At 35.9% G+C, this 21290-nt stretch overlaps 1 protein-coding gene across 2 annotated transcripts in view; it reads left to right on the top strand.

Moving 5' to 3' along the window:
- Positions 1-21290, top strand: part of CYRIA (CYFIP related Rac1 interactor A) — a 60322-nt gene that overhangs the window by 18363 nt on the left and 20669 nt on the right. Inside the window, exons 3-4 of one of the 2 annotated variants that reach the window (XM_074153147.1) lie at positions 1351-1419; positions 19914-19993. In XM_074153147.1, coding sequence (XP_074009248.1) covers positions 19924-19993 — 70 coding nt within the window. In that variant the 5' untranslated portion in view covers positions 1351-1419; positions 19914-19923. Of the gene's footprint in view, positions 1-1350; positions 1420-19913; positions 19994-20181; positions 20256-21290 lie in introns of those variants that run through there. The other variant, XM_074153146.1, reaches the window with a different exon arrangement.

The following is a 21290-nucleotide window of genomic DNA, read 5'->3' as shown; positions in this document are numbered from 1 at the left end:
TGCTACAGAACTGAAGAGAATTTGCAGACAGCAGCAAAATAAAGCAATGCTGAAAATAGACTTTTTTCCCCTAGAGAAAGGGAGTTCCCTGACTTGACCAGCTACTAATTGGTACAAAGGTTTGTTTACACAGAGGAGCTATTCCTAATTAGTTCCCTATGTGGGTGCTCTACTTGAAAAATTAGTGTTACATTCTGATTTAATTTCATCTGCTTTTATAATGAATTGTTATAATTTGCAGTAAGGAATGTATTTTTATACAAAAAAAAAAAGTAAGTCTGCACCACACCACCCCTGAGTTTCAAAAGATAATTCCTCTTTAGGCCGTGATCAAGCACTCTAATTATTTGTAAATTAAATGAATAAAAATCCACCATTAGATAAGAAGCAGGTTTTAGTCATGTCTTTATAAATATAGCTGCAGAAATACAACCATGTGTTTTTCAAAGCCAAAACTTAATTCGGCTGATTTATGACCTGATGACTTGACCTCTGTTTTTCCGTAGTCGTGAGGATAGTGAACCAGAATATTTGGGAAGAAGAGTGTTTGTGGAGTTATATTAGCATTGTTGAGGTTATGGTTGGAAAGGAAGTTTCACTTCCAAGCTTTTCTGTGGCAGATTTCTTTTCCTTAAGTTGACTTCATCTTTGTTCTGGGAGCAAACTTATGTTGCTATAAGTTCTTTTATCTAGAGAGTTGAAAAAGTGACATAAGAGCCAGACCTTGAGAATGGCTGTCCCTAAAAATCCTTATGAAGGACCTGGTCCCCCTTTTTTTTCTCTCAGCTTTCCCCCTCCCCGCCCAACACTTTCAGAATGAAATGATCACTGTTAGGCATTTAAATTACATTCTTTATTTTGGTAGTTTCAAAAGATTGGACTGCTTTAGCCAGACCTCTTTCAGTGTAAATATTGTTTTAAATAAATCTAGCTATTACCATAAATGCTAAATGTTTTGGATATGGGTTTGCATTTTCATTATTTCATTACTGTTTCTTTTAATTCTTAATATAATGAATACCAGTACCAGTGAACATTATTTTCCTTTGGCTGTACCAGTCTTGGCAAGAGCTCATTATAAAATCGAAATTAAATTGAATCTGTTCTGCAGAATTATATGGGATAAAAATTCAGTTTAAGTACCTGATCATTTCAACCTGGCAGCATTTTTGAATGATATTACTTTAAAAGGTTCTGCAAGTTCCAGATTTCACTTTTAAAAGAATAATTTCAGTTTTCCATGGATATAATCTGGATATTTCCTGTTTAAAACAGAAAGTTTCATCTGAAAATTGCGAGAGGAAAAAGCACAGGGATTCCAAGTGTAATCTTGAATGTTTTTCGTGACAGACGGATGTTGAATGTTTAGCATCAACTCTTTGGATATTTGAATGTGAATTGGAACCACTGTATTTCAAGGTAAGACATAACCAAGTGTTTGTATTAAGTATCCACTTTCTTTTAGACATGATTTGTGAGAAAGCTAAAGAGTGCAATATGATGGACTTTACTTTGTGTAGAGTGTTTATGTCTTTGTTGAATGAGTCCATTGTTATTTGAGATTTTAAATAATAACAGTTCAGTTGTCCTATATTTTTTGTATTTCTTGAGAGAAGCCACACCAGCAGCTCTGCATGATCTATTTACGGCATTTAAATTTATGATCGAGTATGTAGTTATTTGATTAGCTTGTTGCCATTCAAAGTGGTGGTTCAGTTCGGTCTGCCCTGTCTCTTGCATCAACACCTGTATTCATCTGGGATGTGCTGGTTTAGGGAATTTGCTGTTGAAAATCTATAGGATTGCAAAGACTTCTTGGAGGATTAGTTTTCTGTCAGTTTTGACCTCTGCATGAGCTCACCATGGACTCAAACAAGCACTGGTGTCGGCACAAGGGAACTGGTGCCTGTACTTGCAACAACAAATTATGGTATTGGCTTTAAACATCTCTCTTCTGTCTGCTCCGGGGAAAGGTTTGATACATGAGGAAGACTACGAAGGGGTTGTGAACAGCTGCAGACTTCAATATCTGAGGAGGAAGCAGAGAGTGATAGAGAAGAGCTGGAAGGTTTTGATCTGTAGATGGGATTACATGAATATTTGTCATTGAGGATTACCTTCTTCCTCATAGTGAAATACTGGAGGTTGTGCCAATTTGGCCACTCATGTTTACCACATAGATTATAGGGAACAGAAGGGAAATCGCAGTGTCACACTTGACATGTGGCCAACTTGTGGTCAGCGTTGCAGCAGAGCTCCAAGGCTACAAGTCACAGACAACGGTTCCAGTGGTTCTGACCCAAACACGTTCCTGTTTGCCAGCCCTTTCTGGACTGCTGGGAAACGTGAAGCAGACGTGACATTTCTGCTGGGCGACTGCAGCATGTAACACTTAAAATCTGAAAGGGAATAATATTGTACTGTATTGTGGGAAGTAAGGCCGTGTGAGATGGTAGCTTTCATCCAGTGGTTTCTCAAAGAGATAGAAGCTATCAAGTATGAAGAGGGCTTTTTAAGCTAACCCTACGTTAGTAACAGTGAATGCTGTCACTAATTCAGCTGCCGTGAGAGGCATCCAACAAGCGATGTTGTGGGCAAATGACCACAAAAATCTTCAATTTTTTTTTCAGGTAGAAACAAGCCCAACTTAGCAGCAGCCAGACTGGCTTTCTATCACAGCAGGCTTGCAGTACCCAAGTGAGCCCAGGGATCTAAGTGGCAGTCTACAAAGTAAAGGTGCTTGCTAATCATGTGGATGGTTGTTCAAAAGAAGTAAAGGCACCTGCAGAGGAGTTTGGAAGGTGTAGAGATGCATTAATTTAAGGGCACAAAGGATTTGGTGAATGTCAAACCGGCGTGGTTGAAAGCCAGCAATAGTCCTGTTTTGTTTCGCTGGGCGGGTGAATGAACCATCCAGGAGAAGGTCCAAGGGAGAAAGTGGGTGTGAGGGGTGGAAGGAAAGACTTATAAAGATTAAACCATAGCTTTGACAGTTTCTGCAGTGTAGGAAATTATTCTTCTCTGCCTTATAAACTAATGATGGGATACTTGTAAGGACTGTATACTTAACCAGTGAAGCTGCTTTGTCTGTTTTATTTTTTCACTTTATTTTCTCCCTTAAAAGGCCTTCTAATCTTCTATTTTTTTACAGTTGAATGGAATTTAAAATAGGAATTATGTATATGACATTGAATTTAATAATTTTTTTAAAAATCCCATTACAATTAAAACTTAGGGCCCATTCTACTTTTTTAGTGAAGAAAGATCTTTTTGAGCTGGGGAGGATCTTAAATATAGTGCTCTGGATGGCCTTATCCACCCTATTGGGGAGGGCTGAGATGAGCTGACAGGAGACCTTAGAGACAGGACAAGTTGAGTGAAAAGATAGAGGGAAAAATGATAGGAACGGAGAGGAACACTCTTAACGTGAGAAGAAAGAGGAAGTGATGAGAAACAAGGAGTGTAAAAAGAGGAAGTAGAGGTTTGCTAAATTATGGATTCTTTTAAACTTAGTCTGTAGAAAGTTAATATTACTACAGTGTAGTTCACTGCTTTTATTAATTCCATTGGTAAGAACTGCAGCTGGTAGGGAAATATTTTAGTCTTTTTTTACCTGATAAATTTTTGAAGTCCTACCTGTTTACTAATAGAGAACTTTTACAGATGTTAAGACAAATTATTTTTTCAAAATGAAGCCTTTAAGGTAATTAAAGGCATATTTAAAGATTGATTCTTTCAGAAGACTTTGACAAAATATGGACCATAGGAGCATCTAAACATTTTTTTTCTAAAATAAAAGGTTCTGAAAATCAAATCTTCTTGTGACAATGCCAAGCCAATAATAATTTCTAAATACTAATGCAGCAGAAGCAATTCTCTGTGCTCATAGCTGTGAGCTGTTTGAGCTGTACTGAATGTCTTACATGATAAGCTTTTAAATTTCTCGTAGTGCAGAGAGAAAGATGGAATCTCTTAGGCTGTTTTTTAAATGACCAATATCCCTTATATCTGTTTTGAAAAGTATGACATGAAATATTGTTTTAGTTCTCCAGAATTTGAATTTTCTTAATCAGTTTAAGTATTTGTATAACCGTTTGCAGAAATGGTGTTGTGTGTACATATGCACGTGTATAGTGATCTATTAATGTTATTTTTTAAATGCCCTTAGGGGGCAGGAGAACATGGGGTGTGAAGAAAGTAAACTAGTTTTCATTTTCAGTTTCCTCTTTTCTAAGAATACATAGGAAAGTTTCTTAATTAACTAATATCATAATGAACATAAGTTGAAAGATCAACTATGATGGTATTACTCAGGTCTTTGGATAATAAGTATATTTTCAAAATAGTTGATGAGAATTAGGCATCATTTTCTACCAAAACTAGCATGAACTGTTAAGATGAAGATAGCAACGCAGGGAGAGCAACATCAAACATTTAAACTAATTCTGGCAATTAAATTGCGTGCCTGGAGTGCATTTGGGAAAGCTTCGCTAAGGAGTCTGGATTCATGCTTAGATGCCAGAATTAATATCTAAAGCTGGATCTCTGGAGTGAATCTGTATTTCACACGCAAATGTGTCTTTGGGTATCACCTCAAATACGGTAACTTTTACTAACTTTTGAGCTGCTTTTGGAAAAATGAAGAGCAGTGTGGTTGTAGAACTTCAGAATGCATTTCAGACGTTTTTTAGAAAATAATTCAAAGTTCAGAAACAAGATGATCACAGATATGATGACAATGATAATGTTTCACGTCTGTTTCTCTGCAGTCTTTGAGAGTGTTCTTTTTTATGCTCACAGAACATGTTGTACAGGCAGGCGTGTTCTGTACCATGTAATGAAATTTTCGGCCCGGACTGCTAGTTAATTCATTACCAGGTGTTTTACAGATAAAATGCATAAACTTGTTTCATGGAGAAGTGTGAAGAAAGGTACAGCCGTAACTATAGTTTGTTGCCTTGCGTTGTTGGCCAGATGTGTTTTCCAAAGAAATGGGCACACTCTCAATCTGGAATTCAGCTTTAGACCTGATTTTGGTGTGTAGTGATGGACTGTGACTCAGTCAGAGCCTAAAATCAAAATGCTTTTCCTACATTTTGCGTCCTTAAAGGAAGATGGTCTCCCAGCAGGTGTTAGTGATGAGGTGTTTGCTAATTTACGGCAGTGAAACTTCATGAAGTTCTTGAAATAAAGGGTAGAATTTTTCAGAAGTAACAAAACCTGCAGACTATTGACTTCTCCTGAAACAAAGGCTATAATTTTTCACCAATTGTGAAAAGTAAGGCTCTGTAATATCTATTTTTTAATAAAAGCTCTTTCAAAGAGATTTTTCTTTCATGAAAGAAGACTGCAAACATCTTTTTTTGCTACATTCACCTTCATTAAAACAACTTGCTGACTTCCTTCCTCAGCTGCAGTTCTTCCTACACTCAGAGGTCAGCAAAGAGCAAGATCAACAAGCCACACATCTGGCTGTCTCTCTTTCCAACTGGAACAAAGAAACGATTTTTTTTAATGGCTTTTTGAGTTAATTGTAAACAATTTGGTTTTGGAGTCGCTGACTTGCACCAAATGTTTGTCGTAGGCGGATGTAGGGAAAAAGGACTATGTCCTAATGTAATTCCTCTGTGGCCAGCGAGGGGGGAAAAAAAAAATCACACACAAAAAAAAGGAATGTCTTGATCCTTCTAGCATTGAAGTATGCTTAGAATTTTGAGTGCATGTGTAGGACATTTCACAAGCTTAAAATATATGCTTTGAAGAGGCAGAGAGACAGAAGTAGTTGCTCATTTTATTTTCCTATACTCTTTGTATACAGTGATACTGATTTATTTTTTCCCAGCTTTATTTTCAATAGCTGTTTATTTATGTACAAATTGACAGCGATAAAAGACCAGTCACAAACAACAGGAATGGGGGGGGGAAATATTTTGTAATGAGAGTTCTGTTCTAATACTTTTTTTTTGTATTTATACTGTTCCTAAATGCTTTTTTTCCTGTAAACACCAGGAAACTATATTTACAGTCATTAATCCTTAATTAACCTTTTGAAAACTAATCCTTTACTAATCAGTAAAATGTAACACTTTTTGCTTTCCCAATTATTGTAATTTTTTTAATACCTTCTTGCATCAGGTAACATCAGTTTATCTAATCTATTGCATTTAATTTCTTTTTAAGTGTTTTATCTAAAGTGAATACCTGGTGTGGCATTTGGTACTTTCATACTTCACAACAGGAAATACTAGAATTGTTGATGTACAGCACTTCTAAAGCTCCAGCTACTTTTAAAATACTTTATTATACCTTTATGTGTCTGATTTGAGCTCATACTACTCTGATATTTTGATTGCTTTGTTTAAGGTGCCTGGCATGATAGTTTTATTTCTAACCTGACCATTCTGCTAAATATTTACAAATGTCTTGATTTGAAAAGTAAATTGGTAATACCGGTTTAGTAGTACATTTGACTGTCTGGAATGATGCCCAAATTTTTGACAATAAAATGAATCATCCAAAGGAAATGTTTTTTCTATCAGTTTGTCTGTAGAAGAAAAAAAGGCACTGTACTACGATTATTTTTTGTCAAATTTAGGTGTTTGAGGTGATAATGCCACTTAGTGGATAACAGCCTTAACTGCAGCCTTTTTTCCAAACCAAATGAGGTGGCAGACAGCTATCTTGACTTATATTGGAGTTTTCCTCCTGGCTAAAATATGCTGATTGTAGCATGTTTTGAGAGAACCTTTTGTTATCAGTTCCATTTCGGGAAGTTTATGATTACCAATTCAGTTCATGGATGATATTAGAATGTAGGAATCTTTTATTACAGAATTTTAAACTTCTTATAGGAAAACAAGGATCTTTTTATTTGCATATTTAATTTGATTGGAAAGATTAAACAACAATCTTGGTCTTCTTGCACTGGTTCTTTAGGTTAATGAAATGTAATTGGCAGTATGTGATAATTTTGGTGGTTTAGGCAATGCTCGGTTTTAGCACTTAGGGTTGGAAGATCGATGCCTGGGCAAACTCTGAACCAGAACAAGCCAGTTCTTCAAGAACTGAATTCAAGAGAACCTGATGGGAAGTAGTCAGTGCCTTTTCTTGGGTGGTGTTGTGAAGGGCATACACAAGAAGGGGAGTATAGGACTGGTCCGGGCCCTGTTCCAGTTGGACTTTTGTAGACTTCAAGTAATTCTGTTTTGGATTATCAAAAAGGTGAGATAGACGCTAAATATCTATTCCACCACTGACATTTACGATTATTACTTCTTGAATATATTATTCAAGGGCTTTTCTTTGCTAAGTAATTTGGATGGTAGTATTAATAACTTTGATATAAAATTTAAATATATAAAAATTCAAACATTTTATCTGAGACCATTGTATATGTGCGTATATATAGTTTATACCTTCTATATATGTATATTTTTCTTCTAATATCAGTGTATCAAAAAAAAACCCCATTCTATAATGAAAGAGTACTGTCCTCTGCAGTTTAAAGGCTTTTTTCATCGGAAAGGTTTTTTGCACTGTTGAAAGATATATTGATTTAGGTCTTTCCATTCCTGTCCAGTCTTTAAACTGTTCTTTGAACTCTTTTTTTCCCATCAACCACCATAATCTTCAGTCATTGAGCATTTTTTTTTACTCAGTCTCTCAGGCTTTTCTGAAGTTTTCAGTTACACAGTTTTTATTAGGAAGTCAGTTGAATAAACTGCAACTAACATAATGATTGGCTCAGAGGAGAAGGAAGAAAACATAATTCAATTTCCAGCTATGTTTCAGTGCTGTATTATGAAATGGTTTTATTAATGATGAATATTACACATTTTTTTCAGAAAATGTTTATCTTCCATTTGTTCATCGTGAAATTGGGAATAATTGAGGGGGCTTTTCTGCCCCATCCCATCCTCCAGAGAACTCACACCATCCAAGTCATGAGCTGAGAGGAACCCGCGTTTTAAGACCCCATTAGTGCTGAAGTCACATGGGTGTTTTTCCTCCCCCTAACTCTGTACACCGTGCTGTTGTACAGCTGCCTGTGTCTCCAGACACCTAGAGCAGATGGCTTTGAGTCAGCAAACAGAGAGTTTAGTTAAGGTGGTGATTTTAATCTTGATTGCTCTTAGTGTTACAGTTTTAATCTTGATTTATCCTTTTTTTTTTTTTTCCTGTAATAAGCAACTATTTTGTAGTTCTTGGTTAAAGATGCTACTTTGCAGCTCTCTGTGTACATGTGTATATGTACATATATAATGTACATTTGTGTGCCTGCATAATTTTTACACAATTCAAATTTTTTTACAAGTTACGTGGCTGTTTCTTAAAATATTTTTAAGTGAACTGTTTAAATAGTTGTTTATAATTTGAATTTTTGTTAGAAAGTAATGAATGATGTTTTTATGAGGGCGTTATTTCTTTCACATTTGACTTCTGTCACCTCTATTGAAGTGTGAATGGGGAGTTGGGTGCAACTAAAAGTCAAACCAATAAGGCTGTTAGATCCTTTTTTTTGATGTAAAAACAGAACTCAAAGTTTGCTCTAAACCGAAATATAGTGCATTTTCTATAGTTTCTAGTTCTAAAAGGCTTGATTTGCCTTTTTAAACAGGAGTACTCAACAGAGGAGGTAAGAAAATATTGAATGTAACTACCTCGCTCCGTTTTTGTTTGCAGATAATTGGCATTTTAAAGCCAGTGTATCTCATCCTGAGTATCTGGGGTTTAGTCAGAAACTACAAAAGGAAAACAAGATTTCTTCCTTCTTTCAGCTGCTTCTTCACTTGAAAAGAAATAATGCTAATCGAAAACTCTTGGAAAAGGGTGAATAAAAATGGTATTTCTGTTTATATGGAGGAAGCAGGACTGCTGCCAGGGGCTGACATAGCATGCGTTAGATGCGAGACTGGGATGCCCTGCCAGGAATGCTCACCACCCCAGGACTTCACTTGCTGTTAGGCCCAGTTACCGCTACACTGGTTTATGTTCCAGTAGAAATGGTGGTTTTCATAATTTTGGATGCAAATTTACAGTCACAGTTTCTTTTAAATTCTGGGTTTAAGTGGGAGGGAAAGGAAAGCGATACAATTTTTTTTTAATAGTGTTGCTCATGCTGAAGTGTGGTTATTAAAATATTATCTGGATTAGTTTGGCTTGATTTAGAAAAGTAAGGGTGGAGGGGAAACTCACCCACGGATGCTGGAGTTTCTAGTCCCTGCAAAGGTCTGGGTTGATGCGCGCAGTGAGGTGGTGCTGGTGGTTGAGTGCAAATATAAACTCATTATTAGGTCCAGTCGTGGCCTTACCACCTTTGCTGAGGCGTGCAGGCAGTAAGCATTTTGGACAAATTAGTCAGTTTTGATTCAGAGCCTGAATTTTCCTGTGCTTTGAGTCAAAATCAGGGGCGGCCGAGTGGCAGCAGGGGGCGCCCCTGCCCTGCTCTGCCCAGGGCTGCCCTCCAGGCCACGCCCCCTCCGGCCACTCCCACCCAGGCCACGCCCCCTCCAGCCACTCCCACCCAGGCCACGCCCCCTCCGGCCACTCCCACGGGACCAAGGGCTGCTCCGCGAGGTTTGAGTTTTAGGTTTTTCCTTTAGCTTTGCTCACAGGGTGGAAGAACTCTCTGTTTTCTTCGTGTAAGGGGGCCTCCGTAGGCTCCTGCGTCTTGTAAAGGGGAAGGCAGCAAACTTGTGTCATAAAGGGGCTTGTGATTCATGGCCACCTGAGTTTGTCAATTAGCTAAAATTAGATTTTATAGCAAAGCAGGAGTGGCACATAAAGTCACTACTGTGCATCAATTTTATTGGCTTCTTAAAAAGTTATTGTGCAAATTTCATTGCTAAATTAGGAATAGCTTCCAGTAGTGATTTGAATTAATTACTGCGGAGCCTGACAGGGTCAGTATGTTATTTTAATTTTCATTTACACTTACAAGAAATCTAATTTTTAATTAAAAGGATGGTTTTAATTCAGTACGGTCCCCAGTTTTTCTTCCTTATTTGTCATCTTAGGCAAATATCAGACTTGTTAACATACCACAAAAAGTTGCAGTGGCTTTTTAGCAGCTCATGTTGGGGCACAAAAGCTTATTTGGCATTCTGTGTAAACAAAACACATTATATGAAAATAGGTTTACTAGGGGATGTGCTTCTTTAAAGTATTAGGCACAATGCAAAATTAAGAATCTCTTTATGTTCACATCATTAAGAAGGCTAATGTGCTTGCCTATTAAATAAATGCAATTTTCAAGCCAGGCTGTTTTCCAGAAAAATGCCATGGTCCCAATCTACCCCTGTACATCTTAATGAATTGAGTGTCTAATGTGAAAGAATAGGAGTTAATAAAATAATATCAGAAAGGATTAAAAAATGACACAAAGCTAATTAAAAAAAAAGGAGGAGTTTTATTGAAACTTATACTTTCCTGTAACTCCTGCATACTTACAGATTAGACTTCTTCTTGCTCAATATTCAGTCCCCTCGACCTTTAATTTGAATGTGAGAGCAGTCTTTGAAAAACTCCAGAGTTTAGCAACTTTCTTACCGCTTTATGTTTAATTTATAGTCCAGTAAAATTATTAATTTTTCTTTCCCAGTCTTTCTGCTAACCAGTCCATCTGCATTTGTGGGATTGATTTGGTTTTTTCCCTTGAGTGGACTATTTTACATTTCTGTTTACTGAATTTCTTCTGGTTAGTATCTCCAGTTTATCAAAGTGATTTTAAATTGTGATCCCATTTTCCATAATATTTTAATTCCCTTCTAGCTTAGTGCGTACCTCAAAAGGTTATTTTCTTCTCTGTCACTAATTAAAAGTATTGAACAAAACCAGATCTATACAACAGATACCAGATACTGTTTAAAAATACCATCCCCTTTTGCCAATAAACCACTGACAACTACTTTTTCAGATTTTTAATGTTGCAGTATTTTCTCTTTTCTCATCTCCAGTCATTTGTCAAATCTCCCTCTATTACATATTTCTTTGCTTCCTTCAGTTCTTCTGTATGCTTATACAGGCATATTGATTTCTAAGTCTCCATTTTATCTACTTTGTCCATTGGAATAACCTCAGTATTTTATACTGTTGAGTCTCTTGCACTCCCTTGCCCCTTAAATCAACTTTCCAAGAGACCAATTCTTCCATATACCTGGGATTACTGAAACTGCTTTTTTTTTTTTTTTAAATCATGATCTTTAGTTTGCTGTTTTCTCCTTGTTTAGCAGCCTCTGCTGTTTTTAATTAATTTCTCCTGTATTTCCATCCTTATATTCAGTTAATTCTCCCCGTAAGTATCAAACAAGTCTAAAATAGCCATTCCTCTGCAAACTCCTCTGTGTTCTAGAAAGAACATTTATCACTCCAGGAGTTTGTACGGGGAGGGTCAGTTAACCCTCCTCAGGCTTCTTGCCCAATTCTGTCACTCAGATGCCTCTGTAGTTCAGCAAAACCATCTTTACTACTTACTTAGGATTAGGTGGTCTATCACATTGCTGTCTGGGGATGATACCTGTTCTTTCCTCCTTTATGCTCACCCAGAGACACATGGGAAGTTTTTCTTTTACCTTCTCCGGAAATTTTAAATTAAAAAAAAAAAAAATATATATATATTATTCTCCAGCTTATTTAATTTTTGAATATTTTTTTTCTCCTAGTGGAACTCTTGCTATTTCAATCAACAGCATTGTAATGCAAATTGGCCGGCAAGTTTTCTTATTTTGTGTAATGAGATATTAAATAAGACCACTATTATACAAATGGAACTATTTTAGAGTAATAGCAACTAATCCCTACAAAGATCCATGTTTCATCTTTAGTTCCTCAAATCTTGAGCTATTGATACAAATACTCAGCCACAGCTGTCTCAATTCCAGTAATGTCAGTATGTTTCTCTGATCAGTATTAATTTTCTGCTTAGTATTTTAAGATACTGTTTGACTTCTCTCCCCTTTTCCAGAAAAGATTCCTTGTAAAGACTACTTCAGATCCACTTCATATAGATTATTACCCTCCAAACCAGAAATACAAATTTAGCTGGCAAAATGCATTATGTCCTTTGTACTGATACATTCAGAGCAGATCACTAGCAAATATGCAATAAGAAATCCAGTCACTGTAGGATTTATGTCTGGCTTGACTGAGATTAGATGTACTGGTTTTGGCATTTATGTATTAAAAAGAGAAGTAAAATAGATAAAGAACAAAGTTAACGTGCAAAGATTTATTACCATTATCAACGGCACAAAAAATAACTTGAAAATAAAACCACTCTGAGGAGTCTTTACCAGAGTTGTGCGAAGGACTGGAATGTGATGGGTTTCAACTTGTTTTTTCAGACACTTGCATTGGATTTTCTGTGGGCATAGTACAAAATAACTCCGTGTGGCATCGTCAGAAGCCTGAATAATTGGCAGTCATTAACAGGCAGAAAGGAGTAGAAACATTTTTGTTCTTGTCCTGATTTTTCACCCGAGTCTCCCGTTTCTGATTCTGTATCAAAGAATATATATGTTCTCGAATAGACTTTTCACTCAATATATTCACAAATGTTGAAATTGGATACCTTTTCAAATGCCCAAATCCTTAGATTTCCAAAATTGAGTGTGTTCTAAGATGGTTTATATCCTTTTTCACTATGATTTTGGCTGAGAGAAGACACAGATGAGGAAATTTTAAGCGGAAGAGGACAATGTGGCTGCTCCTCTTTCACAAGAGTTTGGAAGAACTATGTCAAACTCCACCTGGAAAAAAAATGAAGTGGTTTTGTTTTGAAGGAAGAAACACTTAAAGTAGCCAAACCTGTTCTGTTTCTGTTAAAAGTTTCTGTTTCTCTCCCATCTATCAGTTTGGTAAACACCAGTATCCTGCTTTGCTTACCTGACAGGATCAACAGATGGAGGCTCCATCTATCCTGTGCAGGGAAATTGTGTCCCTGTTTTGTGTATAAACATCTGTGCCCTGTGCAAATGAGGTTACTGTAGTTACTGTACACTCAGGTGGAAGGATCAAAGCGCAACAGTGTTTTCTTAATTTCAAATATAATTTTATTCTAATTACTTAATTTACTTCCATTCTGTATTTTTTTGTTGGGGTTTGGTTTTTTGTTTATTATGACCTGTGAATCAGAATCCAGATAATTTGGTTGCCTGGTTTTCATACTTTTATGATGGCTCTTGTGACTTTCTGCACTTTGAAAATATATATATAGGAGTTCTGTTCAAAGCATGTTCAGGTGTGAGGGTTGGCATGTAGAAAAATCCCCCCCTTGAATAAATTATAAGTTCATCTGAGGTGATCTTTTTTTTTTTTTTTTTTTTTTTTTTTTTTTAAACCTTTTGATTTTAGGCAAATCATGAGCCAGGATCTTTAACCCTGAGGGCTACAGGTACTAATATTGTTGGGCAGCTCTTTTAAAGATTTAAGATTAGTGAAAAATGTATTTGCCATTACAAACCATCTATTAACTCCCTTTGGCTTGCCTCACCTTTTTTGTAGGTTTTAATTGTGTCCTGCAATCTGCATATCAGTTAACAGCAAAAGCTCTTGGCTTGACGTGTTGCTTATCTAGGAGTTGTAATAAAATAATTGTTCAAAGCAGAAAGGATTCTTTTATCTTGGGTTACTTTCACCTTGAGCAACTTTCTTCTCTTATTCCACTTTCACTTCTTTATGTCTGTTTTTGGGGTTTGAGTTTTGTTGGAGTGTTTTAAGTCTGTTTGTGCTTCACCTGCGTAAGGAACGTGTGGCACTGGTGTTTCTTCACTTGTGTGTGTAGGTTGCTTCTTGGTGTATGTTATGCGAGTATGTTACTTGTTATGAAAATCTTATAAATGTAGTATTTGGAGGCCAATGTTGGTGATAATTTGATTTTTTTTTTCTGGAAAATGAATATATCTTGCCCTCTGAAAAGAATTTGGGTGTGTTTTTTCCCTTATCATGCTTTATAGAGAATACTGTAGGTACTTCACTGTGAAGTATCCTTGGTAGTTTTTTGCAATTAGCATCTCAAACACAAATATATGACTATTTTTCCTTTTTTTTTTTTTTCTTAATATAATGATACAGTCTCATGCTTATTTCTAAAGTAAAGTCCGCAGAGGAGTAATACCGCTTTTCAAAACTAACATCCATTTGCAAAAGTGAGACTATTAAACATCAGTTGTTATATTTCTCTTAATCATTGCAACTACAGTTTATAAAATTTAAAGATTTACCATTAAAACAACTGAAGATAATGATTCTACCATATCCATGAAAATATTCTTAACTATAAGAAAATTGGAGAGATGATTAAAAAAAAAAAACCCACAATGTGGAATTTGATGGGGAAAAATATAATGTACTATATATAACCAGGACTAATGAATTGCCAAAATGTAGAAAGGAAAGCAATTGATAAAATAAGCCTATGCAAATAATCTTTAAGGGACGTGTAAAGCACAGTTTTCTGCAAGACACAATTCCTTATATGTATTTGGCACCATACTCAGATGCATTTGGAGCACTGTTGAGTGACCCATTGGAATTTGGACCCCTTGGAGAGGTTGCAGAGAAGGGCAGTGCGATTGGTCAGGTATAATAAAACATGAACTATCATGATTGAACTTAAAGAGCTTTTTGAAAAGCTTTAAGAATAGTTCAGACAAACATCTGCACAGAATGACAGAGCTGTTGTTGCTGTTTTGGGATCTGGATAACCCCAGCTAACTGCAATGATGGCATTGCTGTGAACAGGAATCAAAATGCTTGACTGGTCCTGTCTCCAGCACTGCACTTCTCGCAGCAATAGCATTCCCAGTTTCTTACCTATGGTAATGTCCATTCTGTTGCCTGACCCTTGCAGAACTCAATTCCCATGCTGATGGTGAGAGGGATAAGTAGGGGATGTGTGTGTGGGGAACCCCTGTGAAAGTGCTCCAGTTTCTGCCTGTACCTTCACTCTGTGGATGACTCCAAGCACTCCAGCATTCCAATTTTCTTAGAGCTAGTCTTACACAAATACTTGAAGAGATTAGGCAGCTTTAATGTTTAGTTCATAGAAGAAAGAGAAGAACAAGAAAAAAGCAAAAACGTTAGTAATAGAGCAGGCAAATGCAATTAAAAATTATCTGTTATATCTTCCTCCTTCTCCCAAAAAAAAACCCGAGGCTTCCTTCAGAAGTAGATTATCATTGTTAAGAAATTTCTGCGTTTTTTAATCTTTATTCATTTTTTGGTTGATTTGTTAATAAAATGAAACAGTTTTCTGTGTCTTGCACTTCTGCTATTTCCTTACAAGAACTTCAACAAATTTTGTAGGTGAATGTCACAACAATTTAGAATTGTGCCTTTGATCTGAGAGATCATCTTGGGTTCAGATACTGATGGTTTTTTGGAACCACAGTTAATCATTCAGTAAGGTAGTTCTACTGCTTTAATGATGCTAATAGGTTTAGTACAATACAGTTCCCTCAGACTGTAGAATGGATGCTTGTCTCTTCCCATGTAGATGTGCCATTAGAAGTTTCTCATCATTCGTTGTCACTCTTGAACTTGGGAGTCTCTGTTACTCCTTAAACTCCCAATGGAGGTGCTCATGAGAACACTCCCAGCCTCACTTCATTAGGATCATAGAATCATAGAATGGTTTGGGTTGGAAGGGACCTTAAAGATCATCTTGTTCCTGCCATGGGCAGAGACACGTTCCACTAGACCGGGTTACTCAAAGCCCCATCCAGCCTGACCTTGAACACCCCCAGGGATGGGGCATCCACAACTTCTCTGGGAAACCTGTTCCAGTGTCTCACCACCCTCACAGTAAAGAATTTCTTCGTAATATCCAATCTAAATCTCCCTTCTTTCAGTTTAAAACCATTGCCCCTTTTCCTATTGCTACACTCCCTGATAAAGAATCCCTCCTTTAGGATGATCTAAATGTAGGTATTCTCTGATTCAGCTCATTTTGACAAAAGCTGATTGGACTCTGTTTATGTAAGTGGGCGCATTTAGGAAATAGTATTTGGCAAAGGACCACTAATGAGCAGCAAAGGGTTGAGCTGGTGAATGTCTCCTTTTTCACTGACACAAAGTTTAAATGCTTTGTCTGTCTGTTAAACTTTCAGTGTAGCTACAGTGACGGGGATGGTTTTGGGTTGGTACAGATTAAATTAGCCTTGTAAAGGAAGGAGAAATAAATTAGTACTTTGCTAGCAATTTATATAGTACTATAGCCAAAACTACGTTACAGAACTCCACACTTCAAATTTATGTAATCGCTTAAAACAGCGTGTAAACAAAGATTTTAAAGAAGAGTTAAATAACATGATACTTAGCTTTGGACATGCAATATTTAGTTGATAATACCCAGTTTGTGAATATTTACTAAATTTTCAAAACTAGATTTCAGTATATAAGAAATATATCTTTCAGTATATTTTCACTATATGTATGTACAATCCATGGCAGATTTGAAGGGTTGCATTTTGATTTGGCTGGGGGGGTAGTATTTGATTTCTTACAATTCAGAAATAAACTGATTGGTTTAATGGAGGAGAAGGAAGTTATCTTCCCATCCTAGATAATGCCTCTGGAATGTCAAAACTAAAGTAATTAAATTTTAGGAACAAAGCGATGTGTTAAAAATCCAGCCTGTGTTATTTTTTTCAAGGCTCAGCATTTTTAAATATGCTACTGGATAATGGTATATAAAATGCTAAATGTACCTTCTTGTTCATTACTGTTTTTACAGTTTATTTATGTCTGTGTGCCACTAATTAAATGTTGAGCATCAAAAATCGAGTAATGAGCTTTAAACTGTCAACAGTAGCCTAAAAAGTACTTTCTATATACTTATGTAATAATCTTTAATGGTTTGGAAAACAGTAGAAAACACGAAAATGCGAACATCATTGTCATGTCAACATGTCATCATTTCTGAAGCATACTGTTAAAAGTTGGAATTTTAAGGGACTTGGAGATCCCTTAAGAGAAGCTGCTATCATTTAGGAGTACTGCAACGGCAATATTTTTATCTATGCATTGAGTCTCATTTCAACATTTAAACTGATTTAACAGTAAGTGAAATAAAATGCTTTCCAGTTTAATGAAATGGAATTTTATGCTCTTAAGTTAAACCTTTCTAACTTGCTTCTGTATGTCAGCTGTTATTTGCATTTCTGTTGCAACCAGAGTATATCTGCTGACCTCCTCAGAATTTATCTCGTTCGTTAGTTTGAAGTCTCATTAAAAGTTATCCTGAAAGTGACTTGCAGTTCCTGAGGTTTGGAATACGTTATTAGAGTTTTCAGGGAAAAACAGTTTGGAAGATTCAAGTACTGGGAAGCAGCAAGCTATACAGGATAAAATAATTCAATTTGGGACAAAGAATTATGTTTATTAGCACTTTCATTAAGGTGAAGGTTGACCTTTTAATATGAAGTTTAAAACTTTGCGTTAAATGATGAGTTATAGTTTAAAGTGAAAGTTTCTTGGAATAGATCTTCTTTTTAGGTGTGGGGGTTTTTTATGGGAACCATAAAGGAATTATTTGAAATCATAAAGAAGTGTGTTTAGCAGCTGCCTGAACCGTATCTTCTAGATGCTGATGTTGAATATCACTGGTTTTTGGCTTGATGTACATTGGAAATAGCTGGTGTCAAATCAGTGCTTTCGAGATCACTGGAAAAACGCAGGCTGAAATACCGTGAAAACGGGTATAAAGTTTGTGGCAGGGTTCTTGTTTCATACTCGTGACCTAAATAGCTGAATCAGTGTCTACACAGGCATTGAAGGAGAAGGGGAATAAAATGAAAAAAAAGGCTAAGAAATGCAGTAAAAGTTCAGGAAAAATACTGAGAAATCTCCAGAGCCCTGGTGTGCGGTACTTCTGTAAGAAGGCTCAGAAACCGGAGCTTGGGCACATGACCTCAAGCTACTCAATGCAAATGCGGGCTCATATCCTCGGGTTTTTGGCAAAGGGAGCAGCTTTCTCGCTGTTCGAAGGATGCTATCAAGTCTCGGGCTGCAGTGCTAACTTTGGCAGCAGAAGAAATGGTTGGATATTCTCTGAAGATTGAAGGCAATGAGGTAAGATACGGCTTAAAATGAGTTGAAAGCAAAGAATCCAAACCGAGTCAGTAATTTAGATTGTGATAGTACTTCATAATAATATACATTGTTTCTTTCAAGGTTATGAAAAGGGAAATAAGTGTATGCACATTATCTTGTCCCTCCTACATGATGCTGATAAAATGTATTATACCAGCATGATGAAAATGTTAAATTGTTGAAGATACACGTTTTAATGCTGTATAAAAAGTATTTTGCTTTGGTTGCATGTTTTTCCCCTTCGTAGGCTAATCAGAAAGTCAGACTCAGTTAATACAATGCAGATCTTGTTCTGAAAGTAAAACTGTAAATTTTTTTTCCTGCATATAAATGTATGTAAGTTTATGAATAATGGAGAATGTTTCTTCGTGTTTCAGTGTTGTATATGCAAGATATTGCTAATTGTAAAGGGCTTGACAGTCTGCTCACTGGATTTGTTCTGGAGAGAAAATTTTTAAGAAGTATTTAAGGCAAAGCAAAGCCATTTGTTTAACAAAAACCTGGATACGTGAAGCTGCATGCTCTGAAAGGATTGTTGATTAAATTTCTATCATTTATGGAATGACTTAGAAATCTCCAAGCCTTACATTACCTTCCTAGGTTTTCCTGCTATACAGTATATCACTTATATGCATATAGAAATTAGGCTTGATGATACTTTTTCTTGTGTAATGCTTGGGGGAAAATTTGAAAAAACCTTTGTCTCCTCATAAGGAGCATCATCCATGTACATGCTTAGAATAATTTTTTTGTAGTCTGATTTCTTATGTGGGAAAAGAGTTAAACTGAAAAATAAATGGGCATCAGATGTGAGCCCCAAGAGGCACAGTTTAGAGTACTGAGAATATTTATCTTTGAGGCAAAAATCAGTTTTCAATCTGAGTTTTAAATCTAAAATTACATATTTCTATAGCCTTCCAGGCAGACGTCTTTATCCTTATATGTGCTTTTCATGGTTTAATTTTTCTGTCTGCTAAGAAAAGTTTTTTTGCCCAAGAAAGCTATACTTTTACATAGTTTTAGAATGTCTCTTCCAAGGACTGTACTGATAAAAAAAACTTTTCTTCATATGACCTTCCTTTTTGCCTTCCACAGAGACTTACTTTTTAGAGCATTGTTCACTTTGGGGAGTTTTTCATGACTTGAGAAGATTTCCAAGATGTTAAAAGATAGGAATAAAAGATAAAAAGGCGGAGTTTGTACTTCCCTTTTTTTCTTCCTTCTTTTTCTTTTTTTCTTTTCTTTTTTTTTTTTCTGTTTTCAAAATTGCATACATAAACTTTTAAAAATTAAAAGGAGCAAGCTTTTTAGCTTTTCTTTCTGATAGATTTTTATAGCCATATTTTATAAAGCCTTACTGATTAGAAGCAATTAGATATTTTTTTTCTTAAATTGAGTTATTTTCATGAAATGAGATGGATTTATGCTAAAGAACCCAAGTCGACGATTAAGACCTCTTTTTATACACTGGAATGGTATTCAGTAATCTTGAGTCCAGCAATATAGAGGATTTACAAATACAGATACTGTTCTGAGTTTGTTTCTCTTGCTAAGTAATAAACTCATAAATATCTGTCTGTACTTTGTGATATTATACTGATATTTAATTTCCAGTTTGCTGAATAGAATTATTTCTGTATTCATCCAAGGTCTTACACTCTCTGTCGCCATGCATAAATATCACAGAATTGACCACCAGAATGTTTCTCATGGTCCAGAACTTGCCATAATGTTTAATATATGATGCAGACTGTGTCAAGCTCTTAGTTGTAGTATTCTAAGTTTACGTATATAACTGTTTACGATTTTGTTGCATTTACTAGGTTTGCTGGGATGGGTAATCTTCTTAAGGTCCTTACCAGGGAAATTGAAAACTATCCACATTTTTTCCTGGATTTTGAAAGTAAGTTCAATTACAAGACAATGAGAGAATCTTTTCCCTGACTTAAGAGCGAACTGAGGAAAAACTTAAAATCTGATTCCTTGCAGTGTATATTTTCCAGCACAACCAATCTGTCCAAGTCCTTGTCTCTAAAATCATTTGTTCACTCAGGACTCCTTTTCTCTTCCTTTTCTATTTTTCAGGAACCAAATGGGAAATCTTTTAAAAGTTCTCACTTGCACAGAGCTTGATCAGGGGCCAAATTTTTTCCTTGACTTTGAAAGTGAGCAAAGCTTCTTGCCTGGCTTGCCTTCTTTGCTTATTATTTCTTAATAAACTGCATGCGCTTACGCATCATAAAGCAATTCAAAAGGGATTTGCAAACAAATCAAATTACACTTCGGTTGAATATTGCTTTTTGATAGTTATAAAACCATACAAAATTATTTAAATTCATTCTCAGCAGAGAAGGGGGCAGAATGATAGACATGCAAGTCAAACCTTACCTTGAATTAGTTTCAAAACATTTATGAGCCATTGTTAAATTTACATATGGATGAACTTCATCTCAGCTTTATTTAACAAATCAGGTTCAAAAAACCCCCTCTATGTTAATTCCTTGAATGGAAATATATATTGGAAATAATAAAAAATAAAGCTGAAAAAAGATAAGCAGTGGAGGTGGCACTACTTTTGCCTGGTTCGGTGGTGATTTAACTGGGATTATTATAGTTTCTAAGAAGTAGTGAAGTGTTCAAAGTGTATGTGCTTGATTGCATCTCTCTTAATTGCATGGTTATCAGTTTGCAAAACAGTGTTTCGCATTCTAATTTCCTTGTCACATCTATATCTGAATCAAGCTGTTTCGCTTTTGATGGTTACAGTTTCTCTGCATGTACTTCTAGACATTGTCTTGAAAACTGGTCATCAAACCAAACATGGGTTTAATCTTACTTCACTGCTTACGTGAAATGCTTTTTATTTAAAATGCTAACAGCGTGTGTTGTTTTGTCTCTTAATACCTTTATTCTAAAAAATAATAAATGAATAAACAGCAAAAAGTTTTGAGAGAAGCCAGTGCTTTTAAAATAACTTTGTTTTGAACCATGGTTTAAGAGAGTTTCATGTGATTAGACACACATTTTATCACCTTGAAATAGTTCTCTTGAATCATTAATTCCTGAATTCTTTTTTTCTGAAAAAGAAGTTACTGGCACGATATTAGACTGTATGGGTGTACACACTCTGAAGTACTGGTTCAAAAAGTCATTTAAATGCATACTTAAATCTCATGAAATTGTTCAAACATGCTTTCTTG

The sequence above is a fragment of the Numenius arquata genome, chromosome 9 (assembly GCF_964106895.1).
Source record: "Numenius arquata chromosome 9, bNumArq3.hap1.1, whole genome shotgun sequence".
Classification (NCBI taxonomy): Eukaryota; Metazoa; Chordata; class Aves; order Charadriiformes; family Scolopacidae; genus Numenius; species Numenius arquata.
This window is presented reverse-complemented; position numbering and strand designations above follow the sequence as displayed.